Source organism: Cardiocondyla obscurior, unplaced genomic scaffold (assembly GCF_019399895.1).
Source record: "Cardiocondyla obscurior isolate alpha-2009 unplaced genomic scaffold, Cobs3.1 scaffold45_0_294702, whole genome shotgun sequence".
Lineage (NCBI taxonomy): Eukaryota > Metazoa > Arthropoda > Insecta > Hymenoptera > Formicidae > Cardiocondyla > Cardiocondyla obscurior.
In genome coordinates this window covers 254,423-271,772 of record NW_027228795.1, presented here as the reverse complement: position 1 = coordinate 271,772, position 17,350 = coordinate 254,423, and the positions used below count along the sequence as shown (strand labels likewise).

The 17,350-nt window shown below is 34.3% G+C and overlaps 1 protein-coding gene across 1 annotated transcript; it reads right to left on the bottom strand.

Annotated features, from left to right (window-relative positions):
• Positions 1-6,457: 6,457 nt before the first annotated feature.
• LOC139112752 (uncharacterized) lies at positions 6,458-8,250 on the bottom strand. Its single transcript, XM_070673814.1, has one exon. It carries the CDS (start codon positions 7,384-7,386, stop codon positions 6,487-6,489), a length of 900 nt encoding a protein of 299 aa, XP_070529915.1. The 5' UTR covers positions 7,387-8,250; the 3' UTR covers positions 6,458-6,486.
• Positions 8,251-17,350: the final 9,100 nt, after the last annotated feature.

Sequence of the window (17,350 nt, the reverse complement as noted above, 5' to 3'; positions counted from 1 at the left end):
TTCGTAATATTTTGATTTATAATAATTAGATCGGTCCATACTTTCTTCCACCGCGACTAAATGGAGAACTTTATAGTCAATTTCTTGAGAATGAATTACCGGTTCTTCTAGAAGACGTTCCTTTGGAAATTCGGCGTCAATTGATCTATCAACAGAACGGGGCGCCGCCACACTTTAATCGTCGCACGTGACAGGTGTTAGATTTAAATTTTCCTAATAGGTGGATGGGGCGGGGGGGGTCCTATCTCGTGGCCAGCACGTTCCCCGGACATGAACGTGCTGGATTATTTCGTTTGGGGCCACGTTAAAGCCCACATAGAAAATATGCGTGATCGTACCGTTGAAGAGGTTCGCGATGCAATTGTAGCGGCCTTTGGTACGATTACGCCCGACATGGCACATAGGGCAACGCAACAAATTGTTCGGAGAGCGGAACTTTGTTTGCAAAAACAAGGGAAGCACTTTGAACAATTGTTGCATTGAACTTGTGCCGGTGGATTAGGCCTATCGGGGATACCACCAAAAAAAAAAGACGCGCTGAGCTATCTGCCTCAATAGGTAGTGAGGAAACGATAGCGTTTGCACATTAAATTAAAAATTAATTATAAATTCAGAACTTTGCCTTGTCTGCGGGTCTTCGTTCGCTTCTCCTCACGCGTCGCATCGTGTTGCTTGCGCGTTGTCGCGTCGTCTCGCTCGCGCGTTGTCGCATCGTGTCGCTTGCGCGTAATCGTTCGCTTCTTCTCATGCGTCGCATCGTGTTGCTTGCGCGTTGTCGCGTCGTGTCGCTCGCGCGTTGTCGCATCGTGTCGCTCGCACGTCGTCACATCGTGTCGCTCGCGCGTTGTCGCATCGTGTCGCTTGCGCGTAATCGTATGCTTCTCCTCATGCGTCGCATCGTGTTGCTTGCGCGTTGTCGCGTCGTGTCGCTCGCGCGTTGTCGCATCGTTTCGGTCGCGCATCGTCGCATCGTCTCGCTCTCGGTTGAATATAATTGTTCATATCTCGTAAATAAACGCCCAAAATTAAAAATGGTATGGGACTTTCATACTTCTATTTAAAAGATCTATCTATTCATACCGGGTTAATAAGTTGTAACGAAACACCCTGTATAGATTATCGTAAATATCCCAATGCAGATGAGGATGCTCCAACAGTCACAAAATGAATTCGACCAACACGCCTCTTTACAGATATTATTAAAATACAATTAATGAGTTTCAATCAAACATGGCATCAGCATTGAACATCGACACAGCTTCTTGAAATACTTACAAATGAAGCAATGCAGGCAACGAATAAAATACATGCTGGATGGTTTGATAAAAATAATGAATGTTACAATTATCACAAACAAGCTGTAAGATTTTTAATGATAGTTAAAATATATTCTTGTACCCGATATAATAATCAGGTTGCAAAGACGGTAAATACATGTAATAGAAAAATAAAAAACTTATCAAATAAATAATCATATTTAATAAAATAATTAGGAAAATATTAAGTTACAAAAATAACGCAAAACGTATAGACGACTTGATGGTGTACTTGATTAAAGACCATTATAAAAAATATATAAAGTTCTATTAAATTTACGGTTTAATAGTAGTGTAGCAATATTTAATATAATATATTTAGTATAACAGAGATATAAATTTGTAGATATGTTCCTATTATTTCAAAAATTATATATTACAACTTTAATCAATATTAATTGTTTTGAACGTTACAAATAAAATATAAAAATAATATATGTATCATCTTATGTTAACTTGTAAAAAAATAAAATATGCAAAAATAAAAAGCAAAATATGTATAATATATACATTCTTATAAACGTATTATACATATATTTCAATACGTTTATAAGAATGTATATATTATACATATTTTGCTTCTGGTATCAGCTACATACATGAATGAATAAGTTATGACTTTTATAAGTGGAAAGTACCATGGTTGATACTTGACACAGTAGCATTTCAACATTTACATTAAATATGTGAATTGGACAGCTAGAATATTCAATCTTCCAGTAATCTAGCTGATTATTACACACATTTTTTGTAAATGTTTAAATGGTACTATTACCATACAAGTATCAGTAACTTCGCCTAAACTATTAAGATATCTTTGTAGCGTAACGGTTAACAGCGGGCCTGCTAATTTGACGACCGTGTGAGCATCGGTTCAAATCCGGTTATGTGCGTACTCGTAATTTTTTTAAAATTTCTTTTTTATAATACCATGTGCACAGAAAAGTCATATTTTTTATAAATAAATTGTTATTGCGCTGTAATAATTTATTTATAAAAAATATGATTCCTTTTTGCACATGGCCATCAAGATGGACAGAATAGGATAGGCAAAGCAGGCAAATCTGGCAAAGGTCTGTTATTTTTATATATTTTTTTTTTCTTTTTTTTTATTAAGTAAAGTGTATAGGTGACGCTTTGGGTGCTAGCCCATTTGGTCATACATGGTGCTTACATAGAGATGCGCCATACAAATCCAGCATAGTTAACAAGTCTATATACAGCTCTTTACTTAAAATCTTACAAAAGATCTTTAACATTGTTTAAATTAATAATTTTAAAATGGAGGAATAACATATACGTGTTTATACATTATTAAACTAATATAGCATAGAACTGGATTATATAGTACGTTTGACGAAGGAATAGCACAAAGAATTCTTTTATGCTTATTAGGAAACTTAGATTAAATTAAATGATAAGGATAATATCACAATAACATAATAGAACATCTAATAGATAATTAAATAAATATATCAATAGAACAAATAAACTCTTCTAAGGCGGAAATAGTGTCGCTAACTAAAGAAGCCAAAAGGAAATTCACACAGTAAGGAAGGAAGCCTTTGGTTACAATTAGCCTTTTGTACATTTTTTCTCTTTGGGGTTCATATCTCTTACACTCCCAGAAAATATAATGCGGAGTCTCTTCTATATCACACACATCACACAACGGAGAATCAACAATACCAAATCGAAACAGGCTAGCTTTAAGGGAGGAATGCCCGCTTCTAAGTCTATTAATTGACGCTATCGCTTTCCTACATATATTGTGTCCCTTAAACCATATATGCTTAGAACAAACAAGAAAATTATTGTAGTAAAAAGAACCGCGCTTTGTCGATTCTTCAATGGTCCACTGATATAGTTGGTCATTCATGAGACTTTTGCTAAAATTTTTTATTTCCCCTGGGGGTAATCCGACCTGTGTATCTCTGCCTTCCTTAATAGCTTCTCTCGCCAGCAAGTCAGCAGTCTCGTTACCCAGGATTCCTCTGTGGCTTGGTATCTAAATAAGTTCCATCTTTACCTTTTGGCTAACCAAAAGAGTGTACAGCAGTGATTTGATCCTCAGTATGAGATAAGAGCTTTGCCGGTGTTTAAATGGAGACTCTATGGCGGTAAGTACTGACTTCGAGTCAGAGAAAATAGCGAATTTATCCCATCCTCTCTCAAGTCCTATTTCTAAAGCGTGTAATATAGCCAAGGCTTCTACGCAATATGACGATACAAAGCCCGCCGTTCTGAAGCGAAGATTTATAGAATTGTCCATTGAAACTATCGAAAAATCTGCAAACGGAGAATTTTGGATAACCGAACCGTCTGTGAACAGACATATATAAGAAGAAATTATATTAGAGAAGATTGACCGAAATTCGGATTCCGTTCTAGATCCCACATGCTTAATATCGCTACCACTAGAAGTATTAACCTTTGGTAGAAAAAGGAGAGCCTCGTATGAATCTGAGTAGCATAAAGGAGATTAAGAAACAGGTAGAAATCTGAATTTGTCTTCCAAGTCCAGAAACGACAAGAATAAAGGGGAGCTATTGAGTGCGTCAACCAGGCCTTGATATTCAATGATGTCTTAGTTTTTCCAAAAAAACCAATAAGTGATTGTCTTCAGAAACCGCCGATCTAATTAGAAAATTCCTGGCTAAATATTTACTTCTTATAAACAGAGGAGGTTCCTTGGATTCATAACAAATTACGTTCAGAGGCGTACTCTCTCTGTACCCCATAAATCTACGAATACCTCGATTCATTACTTTATCAAGGCGTGAAGAGAGGCTACCTGATAAATTTTGAAACATGAAGCTGCCGTATTCCAATCTGAATCTTATCAAAGCCTCAAAAACCATTCTAAGAACGCCTGGATCTGCTCCCCACCATGTGTGGCAAAGGCACTTAACGACTCTCATCGGGATCATGCTGAGACCGGCCGCACGGTTAATGTGATCAGACCAGCTTAGATTAGAACAAAATACAATACCCAAAAATTTAACAGTTTTGGAGTTAAAAATTTCATTGTTCATTATAGAGACTTTATATCGCTTTTCTCCTAAACAGCGCTTCTGAAATGGAGGCCTGATGGCAGAATCTCTACGACTGAAAACACAAAGCTGAGATTTATTTGGGGACAGAGAAAGACCTAGCTTATTCAGTGATACCGAGATTTTATTGATTGCTTGATTTAAATGTTGAATACCTTCCTCAGGTTTAGACAATAGCGAGTAGATACACACATCGTCGGCGTATTGCAAAATTTTGCATTCCTCGGAGTTGATTGATTCTAGTTCTGCCACATAGATAGTGTAAAGTAGGGGACTAAGAACACTACCCTGTGGAAGGCCCTTGTAAATCCAAAAAATTTCCTCTACTTCACCGTAAACGACTTGTCTACAGGATATTAAATTAAAAATAAAATGACAGATATTTGAAGGAAACTTAAGACTATAAAGTTTAGAAATTAAAATATCCGGAAGCACATTATCATATGCCGATTCAATATCGAGGAAGATCGCAGGAACGGATAACTTCTTGTGAAAAGCCGTAATTATTTCTATATAGAGTGTTGATAAATTATCCATGCAGGATCTATTCTTACGAAAACCAAATTGTGACTTAGGTAGGAGACTGAAATGTTCAAGCCACCAAGCGACTCTGTTGTTAACCATTCTTTCCATCGTTTTACAGAGGCACGAAGACAGAGATATTGGGCGAAACTTGTCCGAGTTCGCCTTAGGGATAAAGAAAACCGCATAGCGACGCCAGCTAGTCGGGAAAATCTTACAATTAAAAAAAAAATTGAAAATATAAAGAAGAACCTGAAGTGCCCTATCGGATAGTTTCTTAATAATTAAGTAGTCAATACCATCTAAACCTGGACTAGATTTAACATTAACTTCTAATAACGCCGCAACAAGCTCATTCATAGTGAAAGGCAAATCAAGAAACGGATCGTCAGTGTGGTTCATTTTCGCATCAGGCATGCTAGGGGGAGCCCAATTAGTGAAGAGAGAGGAAATTTTTTCTTTGACGTTAGCGACTTTTTTCAGACTATACTCAAATTGGTTTCCTTGATTATTAAGGCCAGATTGAAATTTTTTAACTGTGGACCAAATATATGAGACTAGTGTCCTTTTTAATACTCGAACAGAAGTTCCTGAAACTATTCTTTTTTTTTTTTGCGAAATTCCCGTTTTGTTATTGCGACGCGCTTCTTATTTTGTACAAAGTCTTTATACAGTCCCGTACATTGAAATTTACACAGAGCAGCCTTACGCAGACGAATGAGCCTGTTGCATTCATTATCCCACCACAAACAAGGTGGAGGAGAAGAGGAATGAGACTTATCCTCCTGAGAAGCCCTTCTTCTACCCGGAGTTGAAGATAAAAGAGCCTCTTCAATGATGGTCTTAAATGACTCATATAAAACTTCAGTATCCATTGACTCGTAGTCGTCAAAAGAGTCAATACCCTCGTCCACCAACTCCTGAAATTGAAACCAATTAGTTTTCAAACTATATAAACGAGGTGACTTTCCAGTCGCAAAACGAGACCCTGGATTCCCCCGTAGGAAAACGGAAATTGGAAAATGATCGCTCCCCCATGGATCGACCCCCACCTGCCAATTAGACCTAATGGCTAATGAAGAATGATAATAACTAAGTCTGTCTTATTCAAAGCCTCCCAAAGTGTTTTACCTACTTCACTATTTTGAGCAAACCCCCATGCCTCATTATGAGCGTTAAAATCTCCGCCGAAATATACTTTCCCCGGGAACTGATTAAAAAATCTGGCCCATTCATCGCGTGAAATATTCCCCCCACTAGGAGAGCGATAACACGAAATAATAATAATTGACTCGTTGTCCAAAAAAACTTCAATACCACATACTTCGAGTTTGCCTTGGCAGTCAAAGATGTCCGGGACCTTTATATATTTGAGCCTGTTGTCGACAAATATCATTACGCCGCCTCTCATCTGATCGATGCGATCCTTCCTTACTATATCAAACCCTCTTATTTTACAAGTCTTATTAGAGTTGAGCCAAGTTTCTGAAATTAATATAATATTATATTCTGTACTATGAAAAAATAATTCATTGATTTTAGGTAATTTTAGGGAATTTGCATTCCATTGCAAAATTTTTAGCTGATTATTAAGCCTACTGTCCTTTTTTGGAAGTCTTCTTACGTTCATCGTTGATGTTCTTAATATGTAGATCGATGGTCCTCCTTATCCTGTCAATCAGCGTTTCGCATTCAGGGGCTGCCATAATTTCATTGCAAATTCCAAATAGGTTTGGGTTGAAAGATATCTTAGGGTCTCCTCTTCTTCTCTCCTTTGCTAGATGATCAATTGAAAAATCTGCATTACGGAACCACGAAGAGGTGGTGGCGACAGATCTATTCGTAGGCTTTTCCGGAAGAAGAGGAAAGTTACTCAAGGATTTTTGTAAATTAAATGTCTGAGGTTCCTTTATGTTTGACTCCCTTAACTTCCTTGCTTCCAAGAAAGGTAGATTATCCACGGCCATAATCTTATGGATCTCCAGTTGTTTAACGTAAGCAGGGCATCCTTTGTGAAGAGTACCGTGATGGCCTTTGCAGTTAATACACGATGCCGGCATAGAGCAAGGATTGTCTTTGGAGGATAGATGTGCACCTCCACAGTTAAGACATGTCTCTGGTTTTTCACAAAACTTACTAATGTGGCCCAAATGACCACACTTGTAGCACAATCTAACCGTTGGTATATATGGAAAAACTGTATTAATGGTTTTAAGCATCACAAGCCTTTGGGGCAGCGTCTCTCCTTTTATTTCGATACAAATGTTCTGCGACTCTTCTAAAATTTTAGTAAGTTTATTTCTTTTTTTTAGCCTAAATAGGTTAACTATTTTCAGACCAACATTTTTATTTTTAACAGCATTTTTTATTTCTTCCAGTGTAAAATCTTGAGAAATTCCTCTGACGACCCTCTTACGACTCATCTTAAATTTAGGGATGAATGCAACTAAGCCCACTTTTTTAAGGAAGTTGTTATTAAGAGTTATATTAGGCATATACTCAGTTTTTGTAATAACATTTGTAACAATTTATATATGTACCTAATACCACAAGAAATATATGTACAATACGTTTACAAAAATGTATATATTATACATATTTTACTTTTGGTATCAGCTACATACATTAATGAATAAATTATGACTTTTATAAGTAGAAAGTACTATAGTTGATACTTGACACAGTAGCATTTTAACATTTACAATAAATATGTGAATTTAACAGCAAGAATACTCAATCTTTTAGTAATTTAGCTGATTATTACATGCATTTCTTGTAAATGTTCAAATGATACTATTATTATACAAGTACCAGTAATTTAGTCTAAACCAGCCCTATGACACTCAGAAACTATCGTGTCTAAAAAGTGAAGTCTATTCGTTACGCGGCGCTAGGATGCAGTTACCACGGTCACAATAGTATATGCTGCCTAAAATGCTATATTAGATGCATTATATGCTACTCATGCTGCTTTTAATTTAAAAGAAAACTCAGATAATTCTCACTTATAACATAATTCTGTGTTTGTTATTTAATTAAGAGACATTGAAAAAAAACAAAATTATGTTGTAAGTGAGAATTATTCAAGTTCTAATGCAAATGGAAAGCAACTTTATATATTATATGTATTTACATTTACAATTATAAATACATGATCGCGGTGAACTTATCGAATTAAATTGTTATATATATATATATTTTACTATTATATTATTTATTTATTTATATATTACATTTATAGTCAAAAATATGTATAAATTATTTCTATAAACTAATATTCATCACATGAGTCATTATAATTTAACCCTCCTGTCCTTCCTGTTATATCCACCGCTTTTTTATTTGCGTAACAGAGTAAATTAATATTTATATATATATATATATATATATATATTTATTTATGTTATAAAGAAAGTCAAAATGAAATTAATGTATTATAATTATTATATTCGCGTGCATTCAACAAACTCCTTATAAAGAATCTTATCGGTTTAAATTTCATATGCGTAAGCTTTTCAAATAAAGAATCAACTACTAGCTCTTTTATCCTTTGTTGCATGATTATTCATGTCGCGAACAAAGTAAATATAACTGTCAGTAAGAGATCAGTGTTAAAAGAGTGAAGACGTTTTTTTCAATTGTTTGAATTATTAATATAAAATCTAATTAAAGGAATTTAAATATAACGCGGTGTATTGTAGTTGGTTGTACAGTCATTGACAGAAAGGTTGCAACACTTGAAGTTAGGGACACGATTTTAGAAATAGAAATTTGATGTGAACTACTGCATTCGCTTACGCGGCGCTTTACACATATCAAGCTAATGTTTTTTTTTCGAGAAATTCTTAATATTTATAATAAATTTTAATAATAATTATAATAAATTTTACTAAAAACATTTAATACATAAATTTTAACATTAACACATTTAAAGAATAACATAAACATTAATATAACATTAAACATAAAACATAACATAACATTTAACATATAACATTAAACATTTAACATAATAAAAATATATTATACACAATTTTAATACATTAACATTAATTTAATAAAAAATAAATACAACGGATGGCTTTTATTGCACTAATACTCTTTCATACTGCATTCAATATCTATTTACTCATATAATGAACCAATCGTTCAATCGAGAGTTGTTATTCATTCAATTATTCATCACGCAAACATGTGTTTAATAACGCGTAGCAGATCCATTCTTTTCTATTACTTCATCCAATCTTCGGGGCATAGAATCAACTTTGAAAAAGTTGTGGTTTTGCGCGGAGACCCTTCCATTGCTCTAATACATGTTGCGCAAGCCTTTCTCGCCCGATGCACTCCTGAATTGTTTTGAACAAAGTTTATAAAAAAAAAAAAAAAAATTGTTATAAAAATCGTTATATTCCATTCATTTATATTCCATACCAAATGCTCTAGAGCAAAAGCCATCCGTTGTTCTTCATGTCGTGTCGTTAACATTTTTTTTTGTGCAGGAATCCGGTGATGCATGCCATTTTCGTAAAGCCTTCTATTAATTGTCCGTGTTAAATATAGCATTTCAAGTGTAGCTTTTAACTGTAATATTTAAAAATTATAAGTATTCTGCTAAATATTATGAATCTTTTGAATGTTGCTATCATTGATATTTCTCGTAATATTAATATTACAACATATTTGACTTGTCAATTGAAAACCATTTTGTCTAATTGCATTCAACATCAAGTTGTTTTGCTGCAAATCAATGCACCTCCGTCGCCCGGGAATCGGTTTCGGATTAACATTGTTATGTTGCTCATTTTGTTTTAAAATTCGATAAACCGTAGTTCTCTAAAATACAAATGTAGATTATTTAAAACAAGGACAATTTAATTTAATTATTTTATTAAATAATAACATCAAAATAAAGTTAATTTTTGCAAATAAAATTAATTTATTAAATTATTATCAAAGTATACTTATATCTACGATACAAAATTGAGCTATTTCGCTTATTTTAAAGTCCGCGTTATACTATATATATATATATATATATATATATATATATATATATATATATATATATATATATATATATATATTTAATCATATTCGTGTAAAACTAAGAACGATCGACATGCATTGTGTTAAAACCAAGAGAGCGATCTGTATACATTCTATTTTCGAAAACGTAAAACTATATTTTATTTACGTAAAACAGAGAAAATGAATCGATATGCATTATGTCAAAACTGAAAGAACCAAAAACTTGATTTCATTTACATAAAACCGAAAGAATGATCAATACAAATTCACGTTAAACCAAAAGAATAACAAATATTATATACATTAAGACTTGCTATCATAAATTTATGTATTTAAACGTTTAACGATAGCCACGCGTAAAATAGTGCAAAACTTGCAAACGGAGTCAAGTATCGAAATTGAAACTTTGCCAAATTCGCGCTAGATCACTTAACATGAAATATATTTTATGTTATAAATAATATAGATTTGTTGTAAAAAAGATTTACTGCAAGAAGATTGTAACTTTATTTAAAGAAAATATAATTCTCAAATTAATGTGGAATAATAAAAATTTAATTACAATTTTCTTGTTTAAAATATATCACTCGATTTTAATTTATCATTCAATTTGAAATTGATTAAAATAGAAACGCGCAATTGTCTCCATCTTTAAAGTGTCATACATATTATTAGCTATAGATTAATGAGACATTCTCACAATTTTTTATGTCTCCATTTCGTCATTTTGTTGATATATTTTATTCAAAAAAAAATATTCAATCCATTTACGTTTACGCGTATTATTTTTTAGCTACTTTGGATTTGTATTTATCACATAATTGACTTAATAATGTATTATTGTCATTGATAATTTAATCCCTCAATAACGTATCTTATAATTATTAGAAGAGGCAAAACTTTTAATATTTTAAAACTTACAATTTATTTCTTCTTCTCTCCTTTCTTTCAATCCTTTTTTTTCTTTCTTTCCTTTCTTTCTATGTCATAAGTATTGATTAATTTTTGCGCCACGTACTTGAAATTGATTGAAATAGAAACGCGCAATTGTCTCCATCTTTAAAATGTCGTGCATATTATTAGCATGAGATTAATGAGACATTCTCACAATAAAGAGAAATAATAAAAAAAAATAAAAATAAAAAATAAATAAAAAAAAACTTAATCCATTTACGTTTACGCGTAATAATTTTAAGTTACTTTGGATTTGTATTTATCATATAATTAACTTAATAATGTATCATTATCATCGATAATCATTGCAATCGACATGTTAGTGATGCATTATACGCTGAAAATTGATTTCCAATATTAACGATCAAAGACACTATTTAAACGTTTAACGATAGCCACGCGTAAAATAATATAAAACTTGTAAACGGAGTCAAGTATCGAAATCGAAACTTTGCCAAATTCGCGTTAGCGTCACGCACGGTTGAAGAGAACTTAGAGACATTGAGGGAAGCCTTGATTCTGCTTAAACAGCATCGTTTAGAGTTAAACTATGATAAATGCCAGTTTTTAAGAGAAGAAGTGCAATACTTAGGTTACGTAATTAACAGGAACGAAATGTCTCTGAGTCCTCGCCACACCGAGGCAATCGACCGGTTTCCGCATCCGCGATCCGCACACGAGGTCTAACGCTTTTTAGGATTAGCAAGTTACTTTTGTAGGTTTATAAAAAATTTCGCGATTAAAGCCAAATCACTCTATCATTTGTTAAAAAAGAATACAACATTTGAATTTGACGACAAATGTAATAACGCGTTTGAAACTTTAAAGAAGGAACTAAAATCGTATCCGGTTCTCAGAATTTATAACCCAGAACTGGAAACTCAATTGTATACAGACGCAAGTGCGCAAGGGATAGCGGCAGTCCTTTTACAAAGACAGGCGAATAAAGCTTGGGCGCCAGTCGGGTACTACAGCCAGGCGACGAACCAAGCCGAGAGCAAATACCACAGTTTCGAGCTAGAAATGCTAGCAATTGTAAGAGCTGTGGAGCGGTTTCATATTTATCTGTACGGCCTGGAGTTCACCGTAGTGACCGACTGTAACGCATTAGTATATGACGTCAATAAAGCTAATTTAAATCCGCGCATAGCTCGTTGGACACTCGCGTTGCAAAATTATCGGTTTAAGTTAACACACCGCCCGGGCAAACAAATGGCTTACGTTGATTCGCTCAGCCGCCAAGTGGCCCTAGTCGATGCGCTGCCCTTGGAAGCCGAGCTCGTATTTAGGTAGCTCCAGGACCCGGTCATCCAGGAACTGGCTAAATACCTCGAGAAAAACGCGAGCGATAAATATAAGTTAATAGAAGGCTTGGTGTACAAACAAGGCGAGGACCGAACGCGGTTCTACATTCCTGAGGCAATGGTGACCCCGGTGTGTAGAATATACCATGATGACATGGCTCATTGTGGCTTAGAAAAGACCATCGAAGGGATCAAACGAACCTATTGGTTCCTCTCAATGAGACGGCAAGTTAAAAAATACATAGACAACTGCATGATTTGCCTAGCAGCAAACATCCCATCTAACGTTAAAGAAGGCGAGTTACAAATAATACAGGGCCCTAGTAAACCCTTTCAAACTATACACCTGGATCATTATGGGCCTCTCGCGGAGTCAGGCGGTTTCCGTCATCTATTGGTTGTGGTCGACGCATTCACACGCTACACTTGGATAATGCCAATGCGCTCAACCGGAGCAAAGGAAACCATCGAACGTTTGAAAACGTTTTTTGGCATCTTCGGTAATCCGGAGTCCATTGTAACCGATCGTGGTACCGCGTTCACGGTTAAAGAATTTATACAGTTTACGGAATCGACGCGCATTAACGTGCGAAGAGTCGCTGTTGCATCGCCGTGGGCCAACGGTATCGTGGAACGCGTGAATCGTTTCATTAAAACATCATTAACTAAAGCAGCTACGAGCGAGCGCACTTGGCACGAGAGTGTACCCGTGGTACAATACGTGATCAATAACACCCGACACGCATCTCTGAATAACACGCCGAGCAAATTGCTACTGGGTTACGATCAGCGCAATCACAATGATCGCGATATCAAGGAGTTAATTGATCGGTTAGCCGGGATCGATCACCAGATCGACGCGAGGACGCACGAGATGCGGCCGTAGCGGCCACAAACAAAATCCGCAATTATAATAAAGCATATTATAACGAGGCACACCGCAAGCCTACCCTTTACAAAGAGCAGCAACTTGTGTTGGTTCGCGATACACAATCCCGTCCGGGACAATCGCGAAAACTAAAATCTCAGTGTAAAGGCCCATACGTTATTGCTATGGTCTTAAACAATGGGAGGTATGTGGTGACCGAGGTGCCCGGATTCAACCTGTCCGGAAAAATTTATAATACCATTCTGTCACCGGATAAGTTGAAACCGTTCGAAGCAGCGGATTAATGTATATATGCATATAGTTATGTTGCGTTAGTGTATAAGTGGCGTATTGTTTAGTTAAATATGAGTAGAAACCGATGCTCAATTCCATGAGCAGAATTCTATTAAAACTGCGATATTAAACTACCGCGGATTATATGTTTCCATTATATTCAGGAATACTTTAGTTTATGTACATATTTTGTGCTTTATTTGAGCTAAATTACGTATGGCATCAAAAGGCGATAAAGTTAGACGACTGGTATAGCTAGGAATACACCCAAGACTGAACAATGTGTTAATTATACAGCGTTAAGCGGTAATTAGTTCTTTAAGATTGTAAAGACTGCTGTATATAAGTCAAACAGCGAACGGCCACTTGCGAGACGCACGTGAAGTCAGACTGGCCGAACTGTAAGCAATTTTCTACTTAGAGCACTTTAGTCCCTAGTTAAGTCGCCCGCCTGTAACTTTTCTCTAGCAGTGGCAGCTCTGTCGTTGAGTACAAAAGGAGAACACGCGAGGGCAGCACGCTCGAAAAGTGTAAAAGCGGCTGCACCTGAGACGGTGGAAGAATGACGAGTCGACCAATAGAGCTCGTGGAGAAAGGTACTCGGAGAAAGACCAAATAGAACCGGTTAACGAAGAAATCTCTAGCTGTTCTTTATCCCAATCCAGAGCGGCAATCTTTGTGATCGGCTACAATACTACTAAATTTTTTTCTCTCAACGATTTTGGGGGAATTTGAGGAACCGGGGTTTTGGGTGAAAGACATTACTACTAATTTTTTTCTCCCCAACGATTTTGGGGGAATTTGGGAACCGGGGTTTTGGGTGGGAGACAATACGACTAAATTTTTTTTTGTTTTTGCTGTCGTGCGCGGTGGGGGGGAGAGATATGACAAAATTTCATTAACAAAAATTGTTTCTACTGGTCTTCCCCACCTTTCTATCTGCCCAGATTTTTTTTTTCTTTTTGGTTTTTGCTTTCGTGCGCGGTGGGGGGGAAAGATAAGACAAAATTTTATTAACAAAAATGCTTCTATTGATCCTTCCGACATTTTTTTCTGCTCAGAATTAGTTTATTATTTAATTATGGTATTTGTTATAAACAAATGGAGAATTTTGCAATATTTTAAAAATCTGTTCCGTGCATCTTTTTGCATTTTAAAAACTACTACAAATTTATATATTATACTTTTCTGTACTCCTTGTAGTTTTCAAGATACAGCAATTTTTGAAATTTTGGTGATTTGAAAAACTGGTATACTTTTACTGTACAAAAAAATTAATAAAAAACCCATAAAATCACAAAATATGTAAAATGTATCAATACGGTCATATAGAGAAATATAAAAGGCATCAAATTGGTCTTATAAAAAAAATTGGTGTATTACTTAATTATGGTAATTGTTATAAACAAATAAAAAATTATGCAATATTTAAAAAATCTGTTCCGTGCATCGTTTTGCATTTTAAAAACTACATTAAATTTATATATTATACTTTTTTGTACTCCGCATAGATTTTGAGATACAGCAATTTTACATAATTTTAATAATTTGAAAAAGTAAAATTTTTTTTTTATGTCATAACAAGGTCAAATTAAATTTTATATTTATCTTTAACACTGTAACATTACAGGTTAAGTGTTTATTATCTTATATGAGGTACACCAGGACTTTCGTTGTCCCATACATGTTTTTTACATATTCTTTTTTTCATAAACTTTAATACTAAACATAATACTTAAACATCTACTAACAAATTACAACGTAAAACTTTTATCGCCATTATAGAAAAAAAACAGAACTTTCCTTTTACACCGCTTTTTCCTCCTGTTTTCCCTTTTTTTCTTCTCTTTATAATTTCCTCTTTTACCTTTACTTTCTCTTCCGCTCACCACCTAACATCACAGGTTAGGTTAGGCTAGATTTTTTTAAGGTTTTTTTATTTTATAATTTTTTTATTTTTTTATTTTATTATTTTTTGTTTTATATTTTTTTGTTTTTTTACATTTTTTTTATATATTTTATTTTGAGTATGTTATTCAAGGCATACCTTGGTATTTAACTAAATGTTGTAGTTTTCTTAATTTTTTAAAACATATGTTGTTTAATGTTGTGTTTTTTATTATCTGTCTTATTCTGGTTATCATTTGTGTGGAAGATAAGTTTTTAAATACTGTCGGGAAATCTGCTTTAATGTCGGCATACGTTCTTTTATTTGTTAATGTTGCTTTTTGAAGTAAGCTGTCTACTAAAATTTCGTCCATTTTGTTAGAAAACATGTCATTTTTGTTTGGGGTGGTATTATTTGTATATTGGTTACTATTTTTGATACGTTTTTCTTTTTATTTGGTAAATCTTGTACTATTATTTCTTCGTCTTCTGATGATGTTGATATTGTTAGTCGTTTTTTTGAAATTTTAATATTTATATCTTCGTCAGATGACGGTACAGTTTGCGGTCTTGTTTGTATTCCCGACGGACCAGGTTAATCTGTAAGTGGTGTCGGAAAATTGACGTTTATCGTATGTGTTGGACATGTATATTGTTTATTGGGTTTTGTTGTTGCTGCAGCTTGTCTTTTTTGAAATCTTTTTCTTGCTGCTCCGGCAGCCAGTTTTCCACGATTTTTAGTAATTCTGATCATATCACGTATTTCTAATCTTATTAGTCTTAATGATATATTATTGCGTTTTGATGTTTTGCTGCTTACTACTGACCATGACGGTTCTGTTTGTCTATTTGTCTGTTTTCCCGTTGGAAAAACTTGTATGTAATTATTTATGAATAATTTAAGTGTCTTTACAAAAGATCTTTTATTATTAATTTTTACACTCATAATAAAAATGCGACCAAAATTTGATGTTGGAGACATTATTAGATCTATTAATTCGGCGACTGTCATTATTTTACTTTTTGTATGAATGAGTTTTACTAAGCTTCTTGGTTGTTCGGATAAATATTGTATTAATGATTGTTTTTGAAAAGCTGTTTCTATTGTGTCATATGTTTCACGGAACTCTTCTATCGATGGAAATGTGTTATCTCCCGTGTGTTTATTTTCTGTAATATTCTTTGACCATGTTATGTATAAATATAGTATAAATTTTACGCATTTGTATTCTAATTCGATATCGTTGTCGTAGTCAGGTGGAATGGCGCATATTGCTAACCATAAATGTCTTATTGGTTTGCTGTACATTGAATGTAGTATGTTTGTGTATAACGGATAATCACATGTATCCGTTATGTCATTGTTTGATTTTACTTGAATTATTCCGCCGTCGTTCGATGCGGCTTCTTTTTCATGTAAAAATAAGTTTTTGCATACGGTGAAATTGTATACGTGGCTGTTGCCGTGTACAAAGAAAGATATTTTAAACTCACTTCGAATTATTTTGCGAATTTCTTCCGCCGAGCGCCATGTTAATTCGCTGCCGGCTTCGTTTGAAATACCATCTTCGTACAAAAAATCGAGACATTCTACATCATTAATTAGTTGGATTTCACAATATTTTTTCCACGATTCTTTATTAATTTTTTGAAACATATTTGCGTTGGCTAACATTCTAAGAGCGGTTGTTGTTCCGTTATCGCTAAATACTTTTGAGTTATTAATATAATCTTCAATACTGCCTGGAGTAGACAAATGATCTATTGTAACCACTTCCTCAATTCTCAATGCGTAGTTGGTCATTATTTGATTTTTGCAGTAATGTGTTAAGTCTAAAACATATTAAAAACAAGTTTTCCGCATTGTTTTCATTATGTTGGATTGGTTTCTCACATTATGTAATAAAGCGAATGTTGCTAAAGTGCCGCTACATTTAGGGCGAGCCATGTTGGCTCCCGACGAGTATGCTTGTATGTATGTCACGTTTCTGTTACATGTAGGACTTGCGTGAACATCAAAGTGGTCGTAGTTGAAAAGATAACCTAGTGTGTAAATGTTCATTTTTTGTTACCTAATTTTGTATATTGTCTAATGATGTCTTTGAGATCTATTAATTATTTTGT

Bases quoted from the DNA above. Each gene is read 5' to 3' on its own strand.
- LOC139112752 (XM_070673814.1), bottom strand. From the start codon at position 7,386: ATGCCTAATATAACTCTTAATAACAACTTCCTTAAAAAAGTGGGCTTA.